The sequence below is a fragment of the Excalfactoria chinensis genome, chromosome 11, assembly GCF_039878825.1.
Source record: "Excalfactoria chinensis isolate bCotChi1 chromosome 11, bCotChi1.hap2, whole genome shotgun sequence".
NCBI classification, from domain to species: Eukaryota; Metazoa; Chordata; class Aves; order Galliformes; family Phasianidae; genus Excalfactoria; species Excalfactoria chinensis.
The window spans coordinates 2193763-2214430 of record NC_092835.1 but is presented as its reverse complement, the minus strand read 5'-3'; the positions used below and the strand labels follow the sequence as shown (position 1 = coordinate 2214430).

The 20668-nt window shown below is 50.0% G+C and overlaps 2 protein-coding genes across 2 annotated transcripts; one reads left to right on the top strand and one right to left on the bottom strand.

The window, feature by feature from the left end:
* Positions 1-2729: 2729 nt before the first annotated feature.
* On the bottom strand, positions 2730-6813 carry COX4I1 (cytochrome c oxidase subunit 4I1). The gene is made up of 5 exons (XM_072346594.1): positions 6755-6813; positions 5876-5955; positions 4825-4992; positions 3599-3730; positions 2730-2994 (listed from the first exon to the last, which is right to left on the bottom strand). Exons 2-5 carry the CDS (start codon positions 5952-5954, stop codon positions 2858-2860), a joined length of 516 nt encoding a protein of 171 aa, XP_072202695.1. The 5' UTR covers position 5955; positions 6755-6813; the 3' UTR covers positions 2730-2857.
* A 28-nt stretch (positions 6814-6841) lies between these two features.
* EMC8 (ER membrane protein complex subunit 8) lies at positions 6842-20028 on the top strand. The gene is made up of 7 exons (XM_072346595.1): positions 6842-7262; positions 10400-10476; positions 11452-11521; positions 12212-12306; positions 12425-14381; positions 18342-18425; positions 19627-20028. The coding sequence occupies exons 1-5, from the start codon at positions 6891-6893 to the stop codon at positions 12582-12584; spliced, it is 774 nt and encodes a 257-aa protein (XP_072202696.1). The 5' UTR covers positions 6842-6890; the 3' UTR covers positions 12585-14381; positions 18342-18425; positions 19627-20028.
* Positions 20029-20668: the final 640 nt, after the last annotated feature.

The following is a 20668-nucleotide window of genomic DNA, read 5'->3' as shown; positions in this document are numbered from 1 at the left end:
AAAATACTCTGCCAGCACTGGGTGCCAAACCAAACCTCTCCAGGAGCACAGAGCTCAGGAAAACTCAGCACACAGATGGATTGGGAATGGCTACTGTGCAACCACCAACCAGAGCCCAACCTGGAGCAGCCTCCAACTGTGTCTGGCTGTTCTATAGCAACCGCTCTTGCAAATGGTTCCAAAGGTTACCTCTGCCAGCTGGGGATTGATGGCTGAATGCACAGCTTATCCATAAGGAGTTTGCTGGGCCCTGTGCATAAGGAACCCAGTGAGCAGCATCACATGGAGCTAATTCTCATGCTGGGTGGGTGGATATCACAAAGAAGGACATTATACTCATGGGGAGCCCACAGGATCCCATGCATCTAGAACTGTGCTCCGAGATGGATGGATGGAGAGAAATCATTGCTTTATAGTACACAGAGGAGCAATAAAAAGAGCTCAGAGAGGCTCTAATTTATCCCAAGTGCTGCTCTGCTGCTATCCCGGTGTCTAATTTTAACCTGGATAATGCATACACCAGTGGTTATTTAAGGATACAAACAGACATCGATCCCTCTGCCAGCCCTGAGCACCAAAACCAGCACAGCCCCACTGCCTGTTTACATTGCACAGACACATCCCTATGAGGGACAAAGGGGGGATCGGGGAGGGTGTGCAGTTACCATGCACAGCACCTGGGACCCCCCAATCAGTCCAGAGGGTTTGTGCCACCATAGCTGTACCATCCAAAGGACGAGATCCAAAAGCCAGCTGCCACCTGTTGAACACCCCTAGGCGCTCAGTACCTTGCTCATTCCATTCCCCATGGCTTTCCTCTCCCCAGGGTGAGGATTTAGGCAGGCTCTCAGTCTCCAGGGTTATCTGCAAGAATAAGCCCACAGAAAACAGTCAGAGCTGCTTTACCCATGGGGCACACAGAGCCCCAGCAAGCTCAGCCCACTCACCAGCTCTGTGTTGTCAGGCAAAGGGGGAAAGCAACTGCTGCAGAGCTGGGGAGGATGAAATGAGGAGCTGAGGCTCAGGTTTCCATTCTGGACTCTCTGGCTCAGTGGGCATTGCTCTCCTAAATCAAGGCACCACCTCACCAAGGTGGCATGAAGAATGGGGACAGCCCACTGCCTTCCTGCACTGCTTTGGGGCCAGGTTTCACGCTAGGATGCTGCTGTCTGCTGCAAGCCCCAGGCTCAGCAGGATCTCTTTCATTCATACCAGTTTCTCCCAGCCAAGGGAATGAGAGCAGAATTCAAAATAAGACACTTACCCCAAAAAACAGAGCACGGCACAGGAGAAGTGCAGCATCTGGAATGAGCCCACCTTCCCTTCCAGTGCCAGAGAGCCCAGCCTGAGCCAGCAGACATCTCCCAGCAGACCAGATCATTTCCCACGTCCATTTGAGATGTTTCCTACAGGCACTGAACCAGTGCTGACGCTGGAAAACAGCGCTGCAGCCTCGGGATGACACTTGAAGGCACTTGAGGCCGTGTTTGTTGTCGTGCTGTTGCCAGGTTGGTTGCAGACATTGCTGTTTTGCTGTCAGATTTAGCACTGTGATGAAGCCAGCTCTGCTGCAGGCACCCCAACATCCTTTGTAACAGCCTTTGCTGCACTCTGGAGGCAAACAGGAAGGGGAGCTTGTTGCTTCATGCCTGCTGAATCACCTCACCTTAAAGCCTTCCCAGAAGCTGCCTTACTGCAAAGGAAAGGCTGGCCAGCTCCCCGTGAGCAGCAGCAGGGACTCCCTGGGCTTTCCAGCAGTTAAATGGATGGAAAAAACACGACAGTCTTGTAGGCAGGAAACAAATTAATTGAATGCAAAGCCGCTTTTAGTAGTTTGGATCTTTGGAGGGCTGCTTTAAAAGCAAAGATTGGGGTTTGCCTGGAGGAAACCTAGGATGTGCATTAGTGGATAGCCCAAGGGAAAACCAAACCTGGCAGCTACAGACAGAGCAAAGCAAATAGAGAGGTACCAGCCTTCATAGCTCAGGCTGTGGAAAACTTAAGCCAAGTCTGAGCTCTGAATCAGAGCTTGTTCAGAACATTGCATTCAGATCTGGGTTGCTTCCACAAAGCGTGGCTTTTCTTTCCCTCCCCTCGACCACAGCCATCCCCACCCGGCTGCATGAGAGGCAAGGCAAGAAACACCTCCTGGATTAGCATCTAAACCCTGAACTACAACAGGCACTTCTCTCCCTACCTCAAATGAGTCTGCAAGAATCACTCTGCAGCCTGCCCACAATGCTGAGATGGGAAAAGCAGCTTGAGGACAAGAATACAGAGCCAAGTCCCCTTTTACAAGGACAAGGGAAGCAGCGTTCATCTCCACCACATACCCTACGTGCTTTGATTCAGCACCGCTGCCTTTTGGAGAGCTGACTTGCTATTTCTGGAGCTGAGTTACTCAGAGCCTCCCCCTGGAGCTGGGATCTGCTTTCCTTACATGTAGTTCAGACCACTGAGACTCCTGGCTGTGCCCCAGAAACGTGGCCTTTAAGAGGTGTTAGGGGGAAAGAAAAGGTAGTGCAGGTCCTAAGGAGCTATTCCTGTTTTACCTTATTTATCCCCCCTCCCCATAGCAAGAAATAGAAGCATTTCATCCCCCTTTAACTGGTTAACGCTGTCTATTATAACAACCATTACAAAGATATATGGAGAAAACCCTGCCTGCCAACCCGCACTACAAATTACCATCACAACAAACACACCTGAAGACCAATCAAACAAAACTCTCAAGTTAACCAGATGTTTATTTTCATCTATTTAGGTGGAGAGATTGTTCCAGTACATAAGCAACGAGGTCACACGCAGGTGATGGAATCATTTCATATTCAAGCAGAGCAGGTTCCGCTGAGTTGCTTCATTTCTTCCACTCATTCTTCTCATAATCCCATTGGGAAGAGATGCCCTCCACGGGATTAATTCGCATGTCCAACATTCTCTTTGTCTGCATCGACAGCCATTCATCAGAGAAGGTGTGAGGAATAGGGCCGTACACTGCAATTGAAAACAGAATTACATTGCAACATTAAATTAACAACACGGGAACAGAGGTGCGGGTTTTGCCAACAGAAAGCTTTTCCCTCTGAAGCAAACACTGCTGATCATACGTGCACCATCACCTGTTTGAACCTAAGCTCCCCTAATCAAGTTTATGAAGCATTCAGCTCAGCAGATTCCGGCGTTGATTCTCCAGTAGTTTTGCCCATCAGCCAAGACAACAGCCCTCTCCTAACTCTCACCACAAGTAGATGAAGCCTCAAGATGGAAAGCAGCTCATTCAGCTGCATGCTTTGCCTCACGGCAGCTGGAGGGCTCCCTTGAGGTAGGATCTTTAGCTGGGAAGGAAGCCAAGCGTGGCAGAAACCCAAATGTTTATGACCAAGAAGGCAGCAAGCTTTTGCAACAGCAGGTTTCAAAGAGAGGGAAAGCACTGGGACCATCAGCTCACTGCTATTCTTCCCCCTCCCTTTCCTCCAAAAGTGGCTGTTCCACACAGCAGTTTGAAACAGCAATTCAGGGAGAACTCCTTCATTTCACATCAGATCTCAACCAATCTCTCCAATTGGGGGGTGGGAAACACCATACAGTGTTTACTTACTGTACATCTTCTGCCAAATGAGGATGAGGCCAGAGACACCAAGAAAGAAAAGCACTCCACCAAGGACGGTCTTCCACTCGTTTGTTCCTTTGTTCATTTCTGCATAGCTCTCATTGAATTTGATACGGTACACTGAAATGAAAACCACCCAACATTAAGCATCAAATTCTTTCTTTTCACTTTTCCCTGCCAACTTAGATCACTTGCTGGAGGCAAACCAAAGCTTGAAGATGTATGAAATGGAAGGGACGTTAAAATGTCTTTAAATTAGCTGGCCTCCTCCACACCAAGATCAATGCATTTGTGGCAAAGGAAACAAGTTGCATTTCACCTTCCTCTCACGAGCAAAGAACGTTAGCCTCCGTTTTATATGCGACCATAAAGCTGTGCAAAGGTTGCATAATAGAACTAAGAGAAGAAGTAATGGAGTTTTCCTTCCCTCCCACCAATTCCCAGTATTACCATTTACCATAAAGCTCCTTAACACAAAGGCTTTGAATGGGAATGCTTATATTTAAAAGGCTTCTCACAGCTTTGCCAACAAGGCCCACAGCTCACGAAGCTCAAAGCAGCATTTGATTTGGAAAGTGCTTATGAATATTTGAGAGGGCTTTACATCTTCCTGCTTTGACACTGGTGAACACCATCCTCTTCACTGATCCCATAAAACAGGATCTCACTTGCCACAACACGACGGCTGGTAGAAAGGTGACGGTTTTATCTGCAAGCCAAAACACCTGCTTGGCACTTTAAGCAGCTGAAATTTGGTGATGCCAAGGGCAGGAACAGCAAAATATACAGGGCTCCATTTACTCAGCTTGACTAATTAAGTACTGTTGATTCTAACTTGGAATACTGGTGATAATAACTAGCTTTTCTCAAAGAAGACGGGCTCTTTGTTAAGCCTGGCCCACAGTTAACTAATACCTCCTGCCAAATGCACTGCCTGACCTCAGGCACATAACAGAGACCAACGGGCATATCTAACATTTTGTAATAGCAGTAACACAAGCCACACAAACCACTGATCTCCACTCGTGCCCCATCATAATTAACAGAGCTCTCTCATGGCTCAAGTCTCTGCCCACAGAGCCACTCAGTAAAGCAGGGCTGAGCAGCAGCTTAGAGCCACCTTCTTTGAATGTCTTTCTAGTAAGTCATCAGTAATGAACATGCAACAGATTAGGTCTCACTGTTACTAGCTGTAAGGTTATTCAGAGGCTTACGTTCAACTTTCTCATCAACGGACAAAGCAGTCCAAGATGCCTTCTCCTTTTCTTTCAGAGCCTTCTGCTGAGCAGAGAGTTCCTTTACAAAGGCTGCTTCTGGCAGAGGAACATCACGGCGATCGACGTATGCTGGATGGCTGAAATCGTCTGCTTTGACAACACCAGCTGTATTTGGGCACAGAAAAAGATAAACTCAAGCTCCTGACTCCCGCACAAACATCTCTTACTGGTTACAATACAAACAAAAGGCCAACGGCGCAGTTAAAACATGATAGCAGTTAAGAAATCTTGGGGAAAAAAAGGACTTCTGGCCAAAGTCTTCATCACTGAGAAAGACAGGAGAGAGAAACTAATTAAAATGGGTCCAATTCTTAGAAGAAAAGGATCGAGTAGCTATGATTCTATGGATCTAGTAAAAAAGTAATATCCCAAATGGCTTTAAACTATTAATCTCTGAGCCAGCCGTTTCTAGTTATCACACTGATTCCCTTCTCAATACACAGAAGGCCTCTACACTCTCCCATCCCAGTCTCCACCTGGCCCTCTGCTCTCATCAGTTAACCCCATTGCCACCTCCGCAATGCCATCTGCTGGCAGAGGTGCTGCCCAAACACTGAGAAACCAGCCTTGCCAACCCCATCTATCCTGCATCCTTCCTTACCTGTGTCTGAGCTGTATCAGGCACAAAGGAAACGTCATTGGAAGAGCATTACAGAATAGCAATTTCTGCAAGAACATGCAATGCCAAAGAGCTGTCTCTAGCAAATAACATCACAGACTCAAAATTACTGAGCCACTCTTGTTTTATACATGCCTTTTGGACAAGCTTCATGTTATTCGTCTCCTACAGCTGTAAGGGAATACCTCACTAATCTATCTATCTAACAACATAATTAACCACTGCAATTCCCTTGCTATTGGGAACCAGCCTGTAGCTGGGAAAAAACTCTCCTCCTCAGCTTTAAAGAGCTTAACAATTGCATTTTGTATCCTTCCACTCAAACACCACTTTTATTGTCCTTACTAAAACCGAAGCAGTGCCACCTACCATGCCCATGTGCCCTCACACAGATGGAGGTGGAAAGGGCTCTTCTCCCAATGAGGCTGAATGCTCTTGAAGCCAACATCCTGCCAGAACAGAACAAGAAATCACTGTCAAGTGAAGACAACAGACACGAAATGGAAATAACACCCCTCACTCTTGTTGCCTACGGGCTCCCTGCCTCCATTCTAAAGGACGAGGCAATAACATCCCTCACTCTTGTTGCCTATGGGCTCCCTGCCTCCATTCTAAAGGACGAGGCAATAACACCCCTCACTCTTGTTGCCTACGGGCTCCCTGCCTCCATTCTAAAGGACAAGGCAATAACATCCCTCACTCTTGTTGCCTATGGGCTCCCTGCCTCCATTCTAAAGGACAAGGCAATAACATCCCTCACTCTTGTTGCCTATGGGCTCCCTGCCTCCATTCTAAAGGACAAGGCAATAACATCCCTCACTCTTGTTGCCTATGGGCTTCCTGCCTCCATTCTAAAGGACAAGGCAAGCTGCTCCAAGCTTTACAGTAGCATCACGCTTTGCAATGCAGCCCATTTTCCAGCAGCCTCCAGCACTGCTCAGCCATGCAAGATGCCCTCAGCAGCCCATTGCTGGTTGCAGGGAGCCCCAAGCCAGGCCTGGGAGCACCTCAACCCTTCAGCTGCTGCTCAGCGCGGCGGGGACATCGCCTGACATGACGTCATATCGCCGACATGACGTCATCAGAAACCACGGGCGGCCCATAGCGCGTGATCGTCGGGATGCGACCGACACAAGGGCGGTTACAAGCGGTGCCCCACGTACCCTGGCTGCCCCCACTGCCCCCCTCGGTCCTCCCGCTGTCCCCTCGGCCCTCCCCCGGCTCCCCGCGGCCTCGCAGCCCGACGACCTGCCGACCGTCCTCTACGCCGGGCTTCCACCGGAAGGAGCCGCCAGCCGGAAGCGCAGAGCACGCCGGAACTCCGCATAGAACAACGAGAGTGGAGCTGAAGGTGTACTTTCCCTCCGCCGCGAGGGCTGACGGGATGCTGGAGGACCGCCGCGAGGGGTTTTACGACAGCGTGGCGGGCGCGCTTTACGGCAGGTGGCGGTCCGGGGGACGGCGGTGGGCGCGCTTTACGGCAGGCGGCGAGCCGAGGGTAGGCGGCGGGGTGCGAGGAGCTGCCGTTCTTCGTGGGAGCACCGGGATGAAGCTGACCACGCAGGCTTACTGCAAGATGGTTCTACACGGCGCCAAGTACCCGCACTGCGCCGTCAACGGGCTGCTGGTGGCCGAACGACCGCCGGGGAGCCGAGGCCGAGAGCAGGCCGGGCCTCCTTCGCTGTTCGTCGATTGCATCCCGCTGTTCCACGGCACCCTGGCGCTGGCGCCTATGCTGGAGGTGGCACTTACGCTGGTACGGCCTTGGGTGGGGGGAGAGGCGGGGGGCTGGGGAGGAAGAGCGGTGGGGTTGTAGTGCAGTCAGGCTCATAGCTACACGTGAAAGAACCGGGTTTCTACGTGGAAAGAGCCCTGAGAGCTGCTACATCTACACAGCTGCTGTGTGTGTGTGGTTTGGGTTAGTGTCTGTGTGGGGAATTGGGCTGTCTTTATCATATTATGCTAGGAGAAACCCCAGAGTGAAGAGCTGTATTGAAAGGGCTTTTTTCTCTCCTTAGCTTTAAGCAGCATCACCTGACTGGACATGGGCGTGCTTACCTCAAAGAGCAAGCGTGTAGGTGTGCAGAAGTATAGGTGTTTTAATTCATTTTTATCAGCTTCCCCCTCCTTTATGGCAGCAATGAACCTAAACAGGAAAAGAAAATGAAGCCTTCATGCTGCACGCCATGGTGAAATCTCATCTCGTGTGTCACAGGCTCACTCGCCATCTCTTATCTCCCCTGGGCAAAGTGATGGCGAGTTCACCCATGGCAGAGCTGCGTGCAGCCACGGTCTCTTACAGCAGTACCCTGCAGCTTGTCTGCTGCTGTGGGATAACCCCTCATATAGAATCATTAGGTCTGAAAGACTTCCAAGATCACCAGATTCACCCCAAACCATCCCACAGTGCCACCCCTGCCCTGTGCCAGTGCCTGACTATTCTTTCTGAGAAGAAATTGTGCCTAATATCTAACCTGAACCTCCCCTAGGCGTAGGTCTTCTGCCACATCATCAACAACAGCATGTCCCTCATTGCAGTTTCCTGCCTCAGCCCACGAGTCATAAAGACCAGGAGCTGTCCTGACTTGTTGCTCCTTTCACCTGTCACTTGAGGACGGTTCCTTTGGCAACAGCAGGAGCCAAAGGGAATGAAACGTGCTTGGATTTCCTATGAATGGGGATTTGTGGTGGGCTGGTACCGTGTGAAGGTAGAAGCAGGGAAGTGCTTCAGTGCTTTTGCTGTAGGCATCATCAAAACTGAGGCCTGTGCGTGATTTAAGCTGCAGGTTTTCTTACCTGTTTTGAGACACGTTATGAGCTGTAGGAAACTCACACCTCACTGAGTGCATATAACAAGGTTTTGATTCACATAGACTTCCTGATGTTACCCTCAGTTTAATAGATTGCCTTTAACGTAGGGATTGTCTTTACCCTTTTGAACCGGGATAATTTGTCCTATAGGAGCAATTGCAAGTTCCTCATGCAAGTTCCTAATAATTGCAAGTTCCTAATCTTGCTGGAGGATCAGATTATTATGAAATAAATCCTGTTTCATGCAACGTCTGAAATATCTTGCCACATCTGCAGTAACCAGCATATGAAATCATTGTGGAACCAAAGAAATAGCATGGCCTATAGTGTTTACTTGTTGTTTTCGATACAGAAAGGCAGAGGTGGGGAACCCCTTGATATTTCCCACGTTAATTAGGACTTAATAAAACGTGTTGTAGTTTGCAGTCTCATTTGCTGGCTCTTATGCTGCTTGGCAGCCTTGAAACTCATCATTTGAAAAGAGCCCGCGGCCTTTTGCTCCCCTTTTTTAGTTAAACAACATAAAGGTGTCAATAAATGCTGGCAGAGCAGCTATAAAAGCGAGCTTTTCTCATTGCAGCGCTAGGAAGGAGGGCTGTCTTGCCTGTTCTGTGCAGTATAACACATGACTGCTGAATAAATCAGTGAGGTCAGCGTAGCTGGAAGCCAGTGTTTGTAAATGAGCCCCTCTGTTCCAAAAGGACTGAGAAGCTTTGGCAGGTTTTGGTGGAACCTGGTTCTCTTCCAGCTCAGTTGATGCTGTTGCTTGGTCAGATCTAGAACCAGATCCATAAGTTTGATCTGCTCATCTCTGACTCGAGTTATCCTATAACATCAATGGAAGGAGTAGGCTCCAGATCTAATATGAACAGAACATGGGGTACACCTGCCCACAGACCTGTAGCTCCTGCAGATTGCAAGTGCTGCTTTCAAGCAGTGTAGGTACAAAGAATCAGCAGGAGTAGGTTGTATTAAGCCCCTGTGGTTGAGATTGGTTGGAAATTGCAGGTGAAAACACAACTGTTAAGTCCAGGAGGGTGTTTTGGGGATGGGGGGGGTTGCTTTGGTTTGGTTTTGGGGTTTTATTTCAGAAGCAGTTCTTAATCACCACCGAGGGAACTGGGAACTCAAGAAGTCTTATTGCAAAGGCAGCAAAAGCTAATGTAGGGCTAAGGTCTTTAGTTTTTAAAACAACAATTTATTATGATTGCTGTTGTTATTTTATTACATGTTCATGCTCGGGCTTTAATGTCAAGCTTTCACCCCGTTACTAATTAAAACCACTGTTCTAAAGCCTCAAAATGGGTTCATAATTGAAGCAGCATTTGACCCTCAGCTGCAGCACAGCCCCGTCGCCTTTATTTTACTGTGTCAATCCATCTCATCCCTTGTAGAGGAGGGATTATTCGTGTGGCTTTTTTGTTTATGCAGCCTGATACTGTAATTATTGCTAAAAATGAGATTGATTGGACTTAGGGGATGCCACGGGTCAGCATCAGATATGAGTTTGGAATCCATTTCAATGCAGCTGTTGAGGTGGTGGGGGGGGGGGGGGGAGAAGAGCAATTGTACTGCAAAAGGGTTAGAAAAAGTGCTAAGAGCCACAGTCCTTTTCTGCCTCATGTTTACCTTTCACTTCAAGCTTTATTTGCTAATGAGGTAAATAACGCTCGCGCTCTAACCTGGAAACGTTGCATTAGAGATGAGCAATCTGTGAAGTGGCACTACAGTCTGCACACCAAACACCTCCTGACTTGCCTCTGCTGACACACAGTGCCCCGAATGGTGGTGGGGCAGAGCCGTGCAGTGAGTCCTGTCATTCCAATTTGGGGCAGGCTCTGACCGAGACAGCTTCTTGTGCTTCTGCTCCATTTGGTTCCTGCTTTCCATCAGCCCCAAATGTTCAGTTCTGATTCTCTGTCCTGATTCAGTGGATCAAACCGCACGTGTCTATCAAAAGAAGCAATGGCAAAGACATTGTAATGTTCCTCTTGTCATTTTATTCACAGCCAGACACAGGATTTCTTTCTCATCTTTTTATTCCCCCCCCTCCAATGTTAATTGTTCCAATTGCTTTTCCAGATTGACTCTTGGTGCAAAGAGAATAGCTACGTGATAGCTGGATATTACCAGGCGAACGAACGCGTGAAAGATGCCAGGTGTGTTGGTGCAATCTTTCCTTCTGTTTGCTCTTTTCTCTTGTACTTTGTACTCTGCCAGCAAAAATCACCCGCGTGAATCGTGCGTGTTGATTCACTTTGACAACTGTCATCTGCTTTCATATTGTCTTTGTGGTGCTGCTGGCTATGGCCTTTGCTCAGGTGCAGAAACCTCAGGCTTTCCAGAATCACTCTCCTGTAGTGGATACTATAAAAGGTCACTGTTTGAATGACTGCCAGCCAGTTTAATTACAGTTGTCAGGGATATAGCCAAAATTTGCAGGCGTGTTTGCTTGTGCTGGAAATATCTTACAAGCACAAGTGACTCTAAATAGCTGTTGGAAAGTCTAGAAGTGACCGAACTCTTACTAGTAAAACTGCTTCATTGTCACTACTGAAGTCCTATTGAAGGAAACTGATGTGGCAAAGGGTCACTCTTGAAGTGTAGGATGATGGCAGAGATCAAGCAGATCCATTTTCCTTATTGTTTTCCCCAGGAATGGCCTTTTTTCTCTCCCTCCCCCCTATTAGGTAACTCAAATTAACAGTAAAGCGGCCCCTGATGTGTATGTATAGCACATATTTTTTCCTTATATACATTAGACAAATCCAGTATCGAGACTATTGAGGTGATATCATACTTGTTTAAAGTATCGTGCTGTGTCCCAGTTACTTTGCTAGTGTTTATCTTTCAGTCTCAAGTATATCTGTAAGTGGTGTTTGTGGTTGCTTGGGTCTCTATCAGCGGTACATTGCCTTTTCCTTGCAAGGGAAACAGGTCTGCTGAGGGTATTTTAAAGAAGGTGTAGCTTGTCTGTTCCCACTGTGGTTTGAAAGACTCTCATAGCTTTGCTTCTTCCAACCCCAAGGCTTTATCTCTGGCACCGTGTAGAGACTGCAGTCTTTGCAACGGAGCTGTTTTAAGCTGAAGCGTCGCAGTTCAAATAACACAATTCTTTTTGCCTTCCGCTGCAGTCCAACCCAGGTTGCTGAGAAGGTGGCATCCCGAATTGCAGAGGGCTTTAACGATACAGCACTCATAATGGTAAACTACTTCATTTTTCCTCTTTCTGCATCCTTAATCCTATGACCATAACACCGGACTAAATGCCATTCTCTGGATGCTTAACAGTGAGGTAACCAATTTGCTCTTTCCCCAGATGCTCTGGGGAGGAGATGCAGAATAGGAACTGCCTGTGGTTAGCTCTCTGTTGTCTCAGAGGAAGTGGGGAACCTTTCCTGTTGGAGGTCTGAACAAAGGCAGTGCACTTATTGTGATGGACTCTTTTCTGTGACTTCAGTTCTTGTCTCCTATAGAATCATAGAATGGTTCTGGTTGAAAGGGGCCTTTAAGATCATGTATGAAACCAATGGAGCCACCAAGAGTGTTGGTGTCTTAAACATGTGTATGGGAAATTGGTAATCACAGCCTGAACCTCTGATTAATCAGCTGAGGCAAGTGTTGGGTCAGCTGTGGGAGCACAGGTGAGAGTAATTTAGCTGTGCTCCCAGAAGGGATGGAGCTTGACTCCACCTCCTCTAGACCTCATTTAAGGGCTGACCACCACTAAGGCAGCATCCCTCTTGGAGATTGCTTCCTGGTGCACCATCATGTGAAGGTAGAACAGGTGGGTGAACTGGTACAAGGTGTCCTGTTAGTAATTCCTTCTTTAGTTTCATCTGTTTACTTGGGATTTGGAGAAGGCTAAGATGGTGTTTTTCTATTGCACACCAGGTTGATAACACCAAGTTCACAATGGAGTGCTTGGAACCTGCCATTCACGTGTATGAGCTTCACGAGAACAAGTGGAGGTGCAAAGACCCGCATGTGTGAGTAAACATCAGAGCTTATTCCTTTGAGTAGTGGGGAGGAATGGCCCTTAGTGGAGGGAGGTGATGGAGATTTCCTTTGTGGTTGTTATTAATGAGTGGTTATTTCACTTCCTAGTGACTTCTGTGAAGATTGGAGTGAAGCTCAGAGAATCGCTGCATCCCTTTTGGACAGCAAGTCCTATGAAACGCTTGTGGATTTTGATAACCACCTGGATGATATCCGGAACGACTGGACGAACCCAGAGATCAACAAAGCTGTCCTCCACCTGTGTTAGAGAGGTTCCTACTGACTCACATACGGCCCTTCCCACTACGTACTGAAGACACAAAGATGATATTTTTGAATGTAAATAGAATAATGTTCAGTACCTGGTGTGGAAAGCTGGAGGGATTCAGAGTGGCACATCACATTGCCAAGGGTGATGTGCCTGTAAGCTGTTGAATCCTTATCATGAGATTCATTGGAAGAACTGCACGGCGTCAGTTCCAGCTGTCCCCGTGGATGCTTTCCCGGTTGCAGTGAATGTTGCTATTCCTTCAAACCCAGAACTGCTCCTGCTTATTCCCCTTGTTGGTATCACGAAGTTTTGACTTAAGCTTTTGTACTTTAGAGAGAATAATTTTTAAAGATTTATGAAAAATAGCTTTCAAGAAAAGAACAAAACCAAACACAAACCAACCCACTTTTGTCCTCAGATGAGATATCTGGAGGTCAAGTATATAAACAGAATGGAAGGTTAAACTGTTTCAGGGTTTTTTTTTGGCCTGGCTGGAAATGGCCTTTTGTCACTGCAGCATAATGCAGACTGCTGAGGATGATGTGCCGTGCTCAGGTGTCACCTGATTTGCAGTGGTTTCCCATGACACAGCTACAGACAATGCAGCAAAGCTGTATTCCCAAATGCTACAGTCATTTCTGCTGCCCCTGGACATACGACCATAGTAACTGCCTGGAAAAGTTCAACACCAAGTAAAATCAGATGCTCACCTCGTATGACTTTTGTTTGCTTTGATTTGAGGCCTGAAATAACGATATTGAATGAAAGGTCTAAAACTATTTTAAGGCCACGAAAGGAGAGAGTAAAATACGATATCGCTTCTATGCAGCTTTGGGTTATTTTCTGTCTGTCTTTTATGCAGTTCTGATTTTCGGCTGGCATTCATTTAAGCCTGAAATGTATCTCTTGAGTTGAAGGTGAATGCATCAAGCAAGTCCAGATTACGCTTTTGCTCAGCTTTCATCTGTCTTTCTAATTCTTGGCTTGTTTCTAAGAGTAAGTTCAGTGGGCAATGAGGAAGCTTGCTAGCACTGCTTCCTCCTCTTTTAGGATGGAGATGAAGGTTTGAACTCAGAGGTTTGTTTGCCTGCCTGCTATGCAGTTATAAGGTTTGATGGGCTTTACAAGAGGCATTGGCACGTAGTCAGCAGTCTTTCCCAATCACGAGTCTGATATGCTGGCAGGAAAGGAAGAGAATACAGATCTAGCTCAGAAGCAGCAAGATGAACATGTTTTGATGCCTTATGTTACACAGCCACAACTGTATTTAAAGCACTGAAACAACAGAGCCTGGAAGCAGCAGCAACGATCCAGCAAGTGTGTGTCTGAAGTAAGCCCTGCAGATCACATTGCAGGAAGAGGACTGTTGCCTTCCTTTGCAGTCATCTAGTGAAGTCTGCCCCGTTGTTGCAGTGACAGGTTTTGCCTTAGCAAGATAGCTGGCTATGTGAGATAGTTAACCAATGCTGCAGGGTAAGCCGAGCCACAGGAAATCCATTTCTCATTCTCTGTAACTAGATGTCATCATCAAGCTTTGATTGTATGTATGCTAATACAGGCTAATCTTGCACACGCTCTCCCTTCACCCTCTTAAGGCAAAGTATCATCAGGCTGCAACCTGATGGAAAGGATGAATGCTGCCTTTAACTATCGAGACTTGTTGCTGGAAGGGGAGCAGCTTTTACTGCTTTGTCTGCAGTTTGCTTTCATATGAGATGCTTGGAGTGTTTTGCCACCTGTAAGGATCCACTTCATCCACAGAACCTGAGATGCCGTAGATTCCAGCGTGTTGAGGTGCGTTAGAGCTGGTTTTTTTCTGCTTTCAACCCAATATTTCAGAGCAATAACAGACTCTGCCAAGTGCCTGAAAATGCCAGCACAAAGCACTTGGGTTTCTGAGTGGGAGGATGTATGTTATTCTTTGCTGGATCCACAGCAGTGCTAACCTTGAAGCCTTCAGTCACAAGGGGGAGAAGCGAAAAGCTCGAGCACGCTGATTTGTAAAGCCAATTCAGTTTGAGATCAAAGATGGGATCGATCTGAGGCCCAGGAACACAAGCAGTGCCCCGAGGCAGGACACGAGCTGCTGTCTGGCTCAGGGCGCTTCCAGCCTTCTGGTAGCAGGTCAGAACCTCCACACACAGCCCCAGCTTGAGGCATCCAGAAGTGAACAGAGGGCTTGGGGGGGGGCCCGGGGGTGTTGTTTTCAATCATATATAAGCACATCAGAACAGTCAGGAAGAGCAGTGGCCGGCTGGGGCAAGGGAGGGATATTCCTCTCCTTGTGTCAGTGTGGGAACCAGCAGAGCCTTATTCCTGAGAGCCAACGGGGCTGTGGAGGTTGAGATGAGCTGCTCAGCTGATGGGATGGAGAGGAGGTGACCCCCTGCCCCTGTGAGGTCCTCAGCTGTGTTGCAGAGATGCACGCCGAGGGGAGGTGCTAGTGGCCGATGTAGGAGGCAAACAGGGGTCTCTTTGCTGGCTACAGGCCTAATCCCTGCACTCTGCTGCTGCAGTTTGTAAAATGCCTTGAGATGCTCAGATGGAGGGCATTACTGATACGGGAAGAGCCGGCAAATGCTAATGGAAGAGGCTGTTAGCAGCATGAGCTGCAGCTTGGAAAATGTCCTCCGGGGGAAACGTGCTTAGCCTGCACTTCTGAGCTGCACCTGGGGTTTGTGCTGTAATTCAGCTGCTGGAAGAGCAGCGCTGGAGCTGCAGGGAGCTGGGATGTGTTGGGTGGGCAATGCTGTGAGGCTGCTTCCTTCCCATCCTGGCTGCGTTCCGTCCATCCAGGCTTAAATTTGCTTGTTTTGCCTTGGTTTTTTGGCTGGCACTCCGTGTCCTCGGGGAGGATGGAGGCAGATGGATGGCTGTGGGATGGAGCTTCCAATAACAGGGCTGTGCAAGAGGTGAAATGCTTCCACGTTTGTGTGGCTGCACAGACTGCCCCAACCCAGCCTGTTCCAGCAGGGTATGATGCTTTCAAGTACAGACAGGCAGAGGGGAGCAACCCGGGCACAGCACACAGCAATGGAGCTGGGTGCAGGAGGGAGCAGTGCCAGGAATGCCCCAGCAGCAGCTTGGAAAGGCTGGAGAAATAATGCAGCCCTTCCTAGAAATGCACTCCGGAGCTTAAAAGCAGACCTAATTGAAAAGAGAAAAAAAAAACGTGTACAGAGGGGATAAAAGGGAAAGCTGGGCTCAGATTAACCTGGAGCTCAGCGAGCTGGGAAGCAGTGGCCAGGTCTCAAAGCCAATTCCCAAGCCAGGCCCTGTGCTGCCTGCTGAACCCATGCCCAGCAGGGCAGCAGATCCGCTCTGGATGTGGTTCTGGCAGCAGAGCCCACCACGCTCCGGTTCTGTGCTTAAGGTACGTGCTTGCTTTCCGCTTCCCTTCCTGCTCTCTGCAAACAGCAGCTGTGCTGCTTCCTGCCTCTCTCTGCCCAGTGCTGCTGCTGTTACCCCAGGAGATTTTCTTTGGGATGCTTTCTCCCTTTCCCAAATGAACCCGGCCGGTGGCTGAACCAAAGGGAACCCTATGAACGTGCCCAGGGCTGTTTGCTTTCCTCCAGCCTACGGGGAGGGCTGCAGAAAGGTGTGTTTGTGCCTCTCGGGTGTCAGCGGCCCAGCTGGAGAAGTGCTCAGCCCGCAGAGCTAACCACAGTTATTTTAGCACTCTGATGTTGTTGTTCACCTCCCAGCTGCAGCAAGTCAACTCTTTCAGCTGCTCGCAGGGTCCTGTTTCAGCAACAAACACAACTGCTGCTTCTGCTCCGGTTCAATCCAGGGCTCTGGAGTTTGGGGCTTTTTGTCCTCTCCAAGCAGCAGCAATTAAATAGCAAACAGAGGGGACTTTGTGCAGGCCAGATTGGTGCTGCTGCGTCTGGTGAGGGCAGGGGACCCCCAGGGATGCTGCGTGCATTGAGTGCCCTCTGCATCTTGATCTCTGCATCTGGGCAGGCAGAAAAGTGCACGACCCATTCATTTCTCTGGTTTTTGGGCCTCAGCCTCCGGGTGCTTCCTGAGCTCTGCTCGGTTCAAGGCTTTCCCTTGGCTCCTGCCTGCAGCCAGGAAGGCTGTGAGGAAGGGATTCCCTGGATGCGATGCTGCCCTGGATGTGAACCTCTCTGCTTTTCAGCTCTGAAAGGAGCAGCTCAGGTTTTGCCTCGTTGTTGCAGAAGAGGCGGATGTGCAAAACCCTCCTCCGGCTGTTTTTAATGCGGGCAAAAGGCAGAGACTGTTCACCTCAGGGTGAAAGCTGGAGCTGTCATTCTCAGGGCAGCAAGAGCCCCCCCTGCCTGGGCTGGTCCTTGGGTGGGCAGATGAGACCCTATAGGGAACACAGCCCCTTTCTGGGCACAAAAACTGGAGCAGGAGCATCACCACTTTCTGGGTATGGACCTCAGCATCAGCACCCACACACCATGGGATGTTTAGGAGCCCATCCTGCCATAGGGATGCTCATGTTCCAGGGGCTCCAGCTCTCAGCACCAGGCTGGGCTGTGGGGTAAGAGAAAAGGGCTGCTCCCCCCCCCATCACCCACCCACAGCCTTGGCAGGGCTCTGATGGGACTGGAAGGGGGGGAGAACAGGGAGGGACGGATGGGAGGAGCCGGGACTTCACCGACCCGATTAACCAGGTTAGAAACCAACCTTGCAAAACCCACAGCATGGATGGGAGCGGGGCTGGAAATCCCCCTCTCAGCTCATAGTGGGAGCTGGGATGCAAGGCACGCTCGACGGGCACGGCGACGGGTAAGTGGCATCCCCTTCTATGCATCCAGGGCTGAGATTTTATCCCATTCCCCCTTTCCCAACCCACCTGCTGGGACCCCGCCGTGCTCTGTGTATCCCCTCCGGGTACAACGTGGAGCTTATCCCGTATGTGCAACGCTGATGCTGTGGCTGTGACTCCTGCAATGAGTGTCTGTGGGTTTCTGGAGCGTGAACTCATCGGCGATGCAAACGATTCTCTGACACGGAAGCAAAGTTGAAGCCACAGCACCAGCCAGCAAAAGGGTGGTGGAGGATTCGCTCTGCCTGAGCATCTCCAGGCTCTGTGAGCACATCCAGCCCTGGGGAAGGGGCTTATGGAAGGGAGGTGCTGCTCAGCTCCATGCAGGCCCTGTGAGGTGAGAGCAGGAATGTCCTTTTATCAGCTGTGGGCATGAGGGATAAGAATTCCTCAGCGAGGGGATGTCACGCAGGGTAACTCAAAAGAAGCATAAAACACCGCAGTGTGTCCTATAGCTCTGAAATACCCATCTCTGGCTCTGGGGTTTTTCCCCACTATGATCCTTTCTGCAAGCACCGGTTGCTTGCGCCAACCCCCATCCTGCTCTGCTCTCATCCTCCTCACCCAAACACCTTTGCAACGCAGGCACAGCAGCGGGGATGCAGGTCCCCAGCAGGGTGCAATGCTGGGGTGCCGAGCTCTTTCTCCACCCTCCCATAAAGTTCCTCCCCAAACTCAGTGGCTGGGATTGAGTCACCGAAACGCCGTGACATCAGCCCGTGGTTTTTCTGCAGTGCTTCCTGTTATGCCCAGGCAGCTCACTCAGGTGCCTATATATATGTGTATATATATATATATATATATATATATATATGCCTATGTATTTATATATAAACTCATAGGTGCATGCTTTTAGCCAGCAATCAAGTCCTCTCCCATCCCTCCTGCTCGAAGCATTACCGGCGTCGCTTCCCATCGCTCTGCTCCCCTCAGCCTTTGCCTTTCTCTTTCCGCAGTGAGCAGTGCTGGAGAGCCAAGAGCAGCGGCGAGGCCCCGAGAAGAGGATGAGAACATGGGGCTCAAGTTCTCCTGCCTGAAAGGTGGGTCTGGGTGGATGCCAGGGTGGCTTTGGGCAATGGGATGCTCCGGGGACGTGGCGCTTTACTGACTCCTAAAGGTATTGCTGATGCCTGCAGGAGGGGGTTGGTCTCTGGAGGGATGATGCTGCGTGTAAAGGAAGGGGATGTGGGTATATTTCCAGCCTTATTAAATGTGGGGTCTGGTGTTGAGGTTACTCTTGGCTTTGGAGCACCCTGGGATGCTCATATCTGGGATGCTGAGAGGGAAAGCTGGATACCCCGGTCCCCAGCATCACCCCGAGCATCTTTAATAGCATCACCATCCCCAACCATCAGTTTTCTTAATGGAGTCGAGGCAACCGCGACGTCTGCTCTGGCGTAGAGAGGAAAGGAAGTGGGAGCTTTTAATGCGCCGCGATGCTGAGCAGCACATCTCCCATTAGCTCTTAATGCCTCTTGGCATTAGGGCTGGGATGTCATACCATGTAGGGCCGTGACGTGGCACTGGGAGGGGGGGGCTGCAGGGATGGGGTCTCCCTCAATCCCAATGGGATGCGATGGATTTGTGCACGCAGGAGCGCATCCATTGCTCAGCCTGGGGATGTGACCAAGGACAATTTGGGATGCTCCATCCCCTTTGGTGGTCAACCCAAGCACAAACACCCCACCTACTGTCCTATAGAGACCTTTATCACACGGGGTGCTTCACCCAGAGCCGAGCCCTCTGCACCAAGGGGGAGCTGCTATGCATCACCCACACTGAAGCAGAGTGGGGTCAGCCCCAGGGGTGCAGCCCCCAGGTATCCCCCAACAGCCCTCACTCTTCTCCTGGTGAAGGGCTCAGAGACAGCAGTGAAATAAAACACCCCCCTGCGGCTCTCTTACATAAGGCAGGGCTTAATCCTTAATTAAAAAGAGATTAAAAATATCAGTGTCTGTCCCCTTCGGGCATTTTCCTCCTGCAGAAGAATTAAACCTCCCTGGCCGCTCGCTGTGTGCGGAGCTGGGCTTTCCTCTTGATTAAACCAGCAGATTAAAGCTCTCCGTGGCCCAGCATGAGGGTGGGCAGCTGGGGAGCACCCCAACAAACACAGTGAGGATGAAGAAGGTTCTGTTGTGTTATCGTAGGGCTCTGGGGATTCTCCAGTGGCTCGTATGGGGTTGAGCAGAGCGTTGCATCAATGTACGCTCCCCGCTCACCAGCTTTCCCTTCTTTCTCTAGGGTTGAAGATGTGTGTGAGCAGCGGGAACGGCAGCAGCGGGACCTCAGAACAGGATGGGAAACACCTCCACGTGCCCTCCATCATCGTCACACCACCCACACCCACGGGGACCATGCTGTGCCGGGACACACGGAGAGCAACGGGGGGCACATCACCACCCTATAGCCAGTGCTGAGCACCCAGAGGAGACACCAACAGCTTCAGTACATCCCCAGGGCCGGATCCTGCCCTGCTGGGGGTGATGCTTCCCAGAGTGCAGCTTCATTGGAGAGCCCCGAGAGAGGACGGCGTGCAAAAGCAGATGGAAACTTCATTTTTTAATGACAGCAGCAGATGGCAAAAGACACAAAAGTGTATTCACACCATGTCAGAGCCATTTATAAAGTGCCTGGAGGAGCTGCAGAGCGTGCTGGTGGCACCACGGGTGTGGGAATGGATGGGGGATCCATCTCTATAGCCCCCACACCTACCCAGTGTGGGCTGGTGGGTACTAAGGAGTGGTGGGGAGCAATGCTGCTTTGGGATCGTGGATGGATGGGCTGATGGATGAGAGCAGGAATGGATGGAGGAGGATGGGTATGGAGGGTGGGTATGGAATGGATGTGGGTGGATGGAGGTAGGAGGATGGGTGGGAGGATGGAGGGGTTGGCTGGTTGAGTGGGTGCACGGATGGAAGCATGGATGTATAGATGGATGGGCAGACACGTGGGTAGATGAATGGGGGGATGGATGGATGGATGGATGGATGGATGGATGGATGGATGGTGTGTGGGAGCCTGTATTAGCTGATGAATAGAAGGAACAGGCAGCCGGACCATGCCTGGCACACGAGCACGACTGGCTGCCCAGGGACACATAGACGGACAGACAGACCTCCAACCCCGCAGCCCATAGGAAGACCGGAGCGGGTGCGTTACTCCTCCCGGCCGCCAGGGGGCAGCACCACCGAGCGCCGTGAACACATGGAGGGGTTGCCCCGGGAGCCCCGGCAACAAGTGCTGAATTCTGATTGGTCGGTGCCCCAAGAGGCAGCGGGATTGG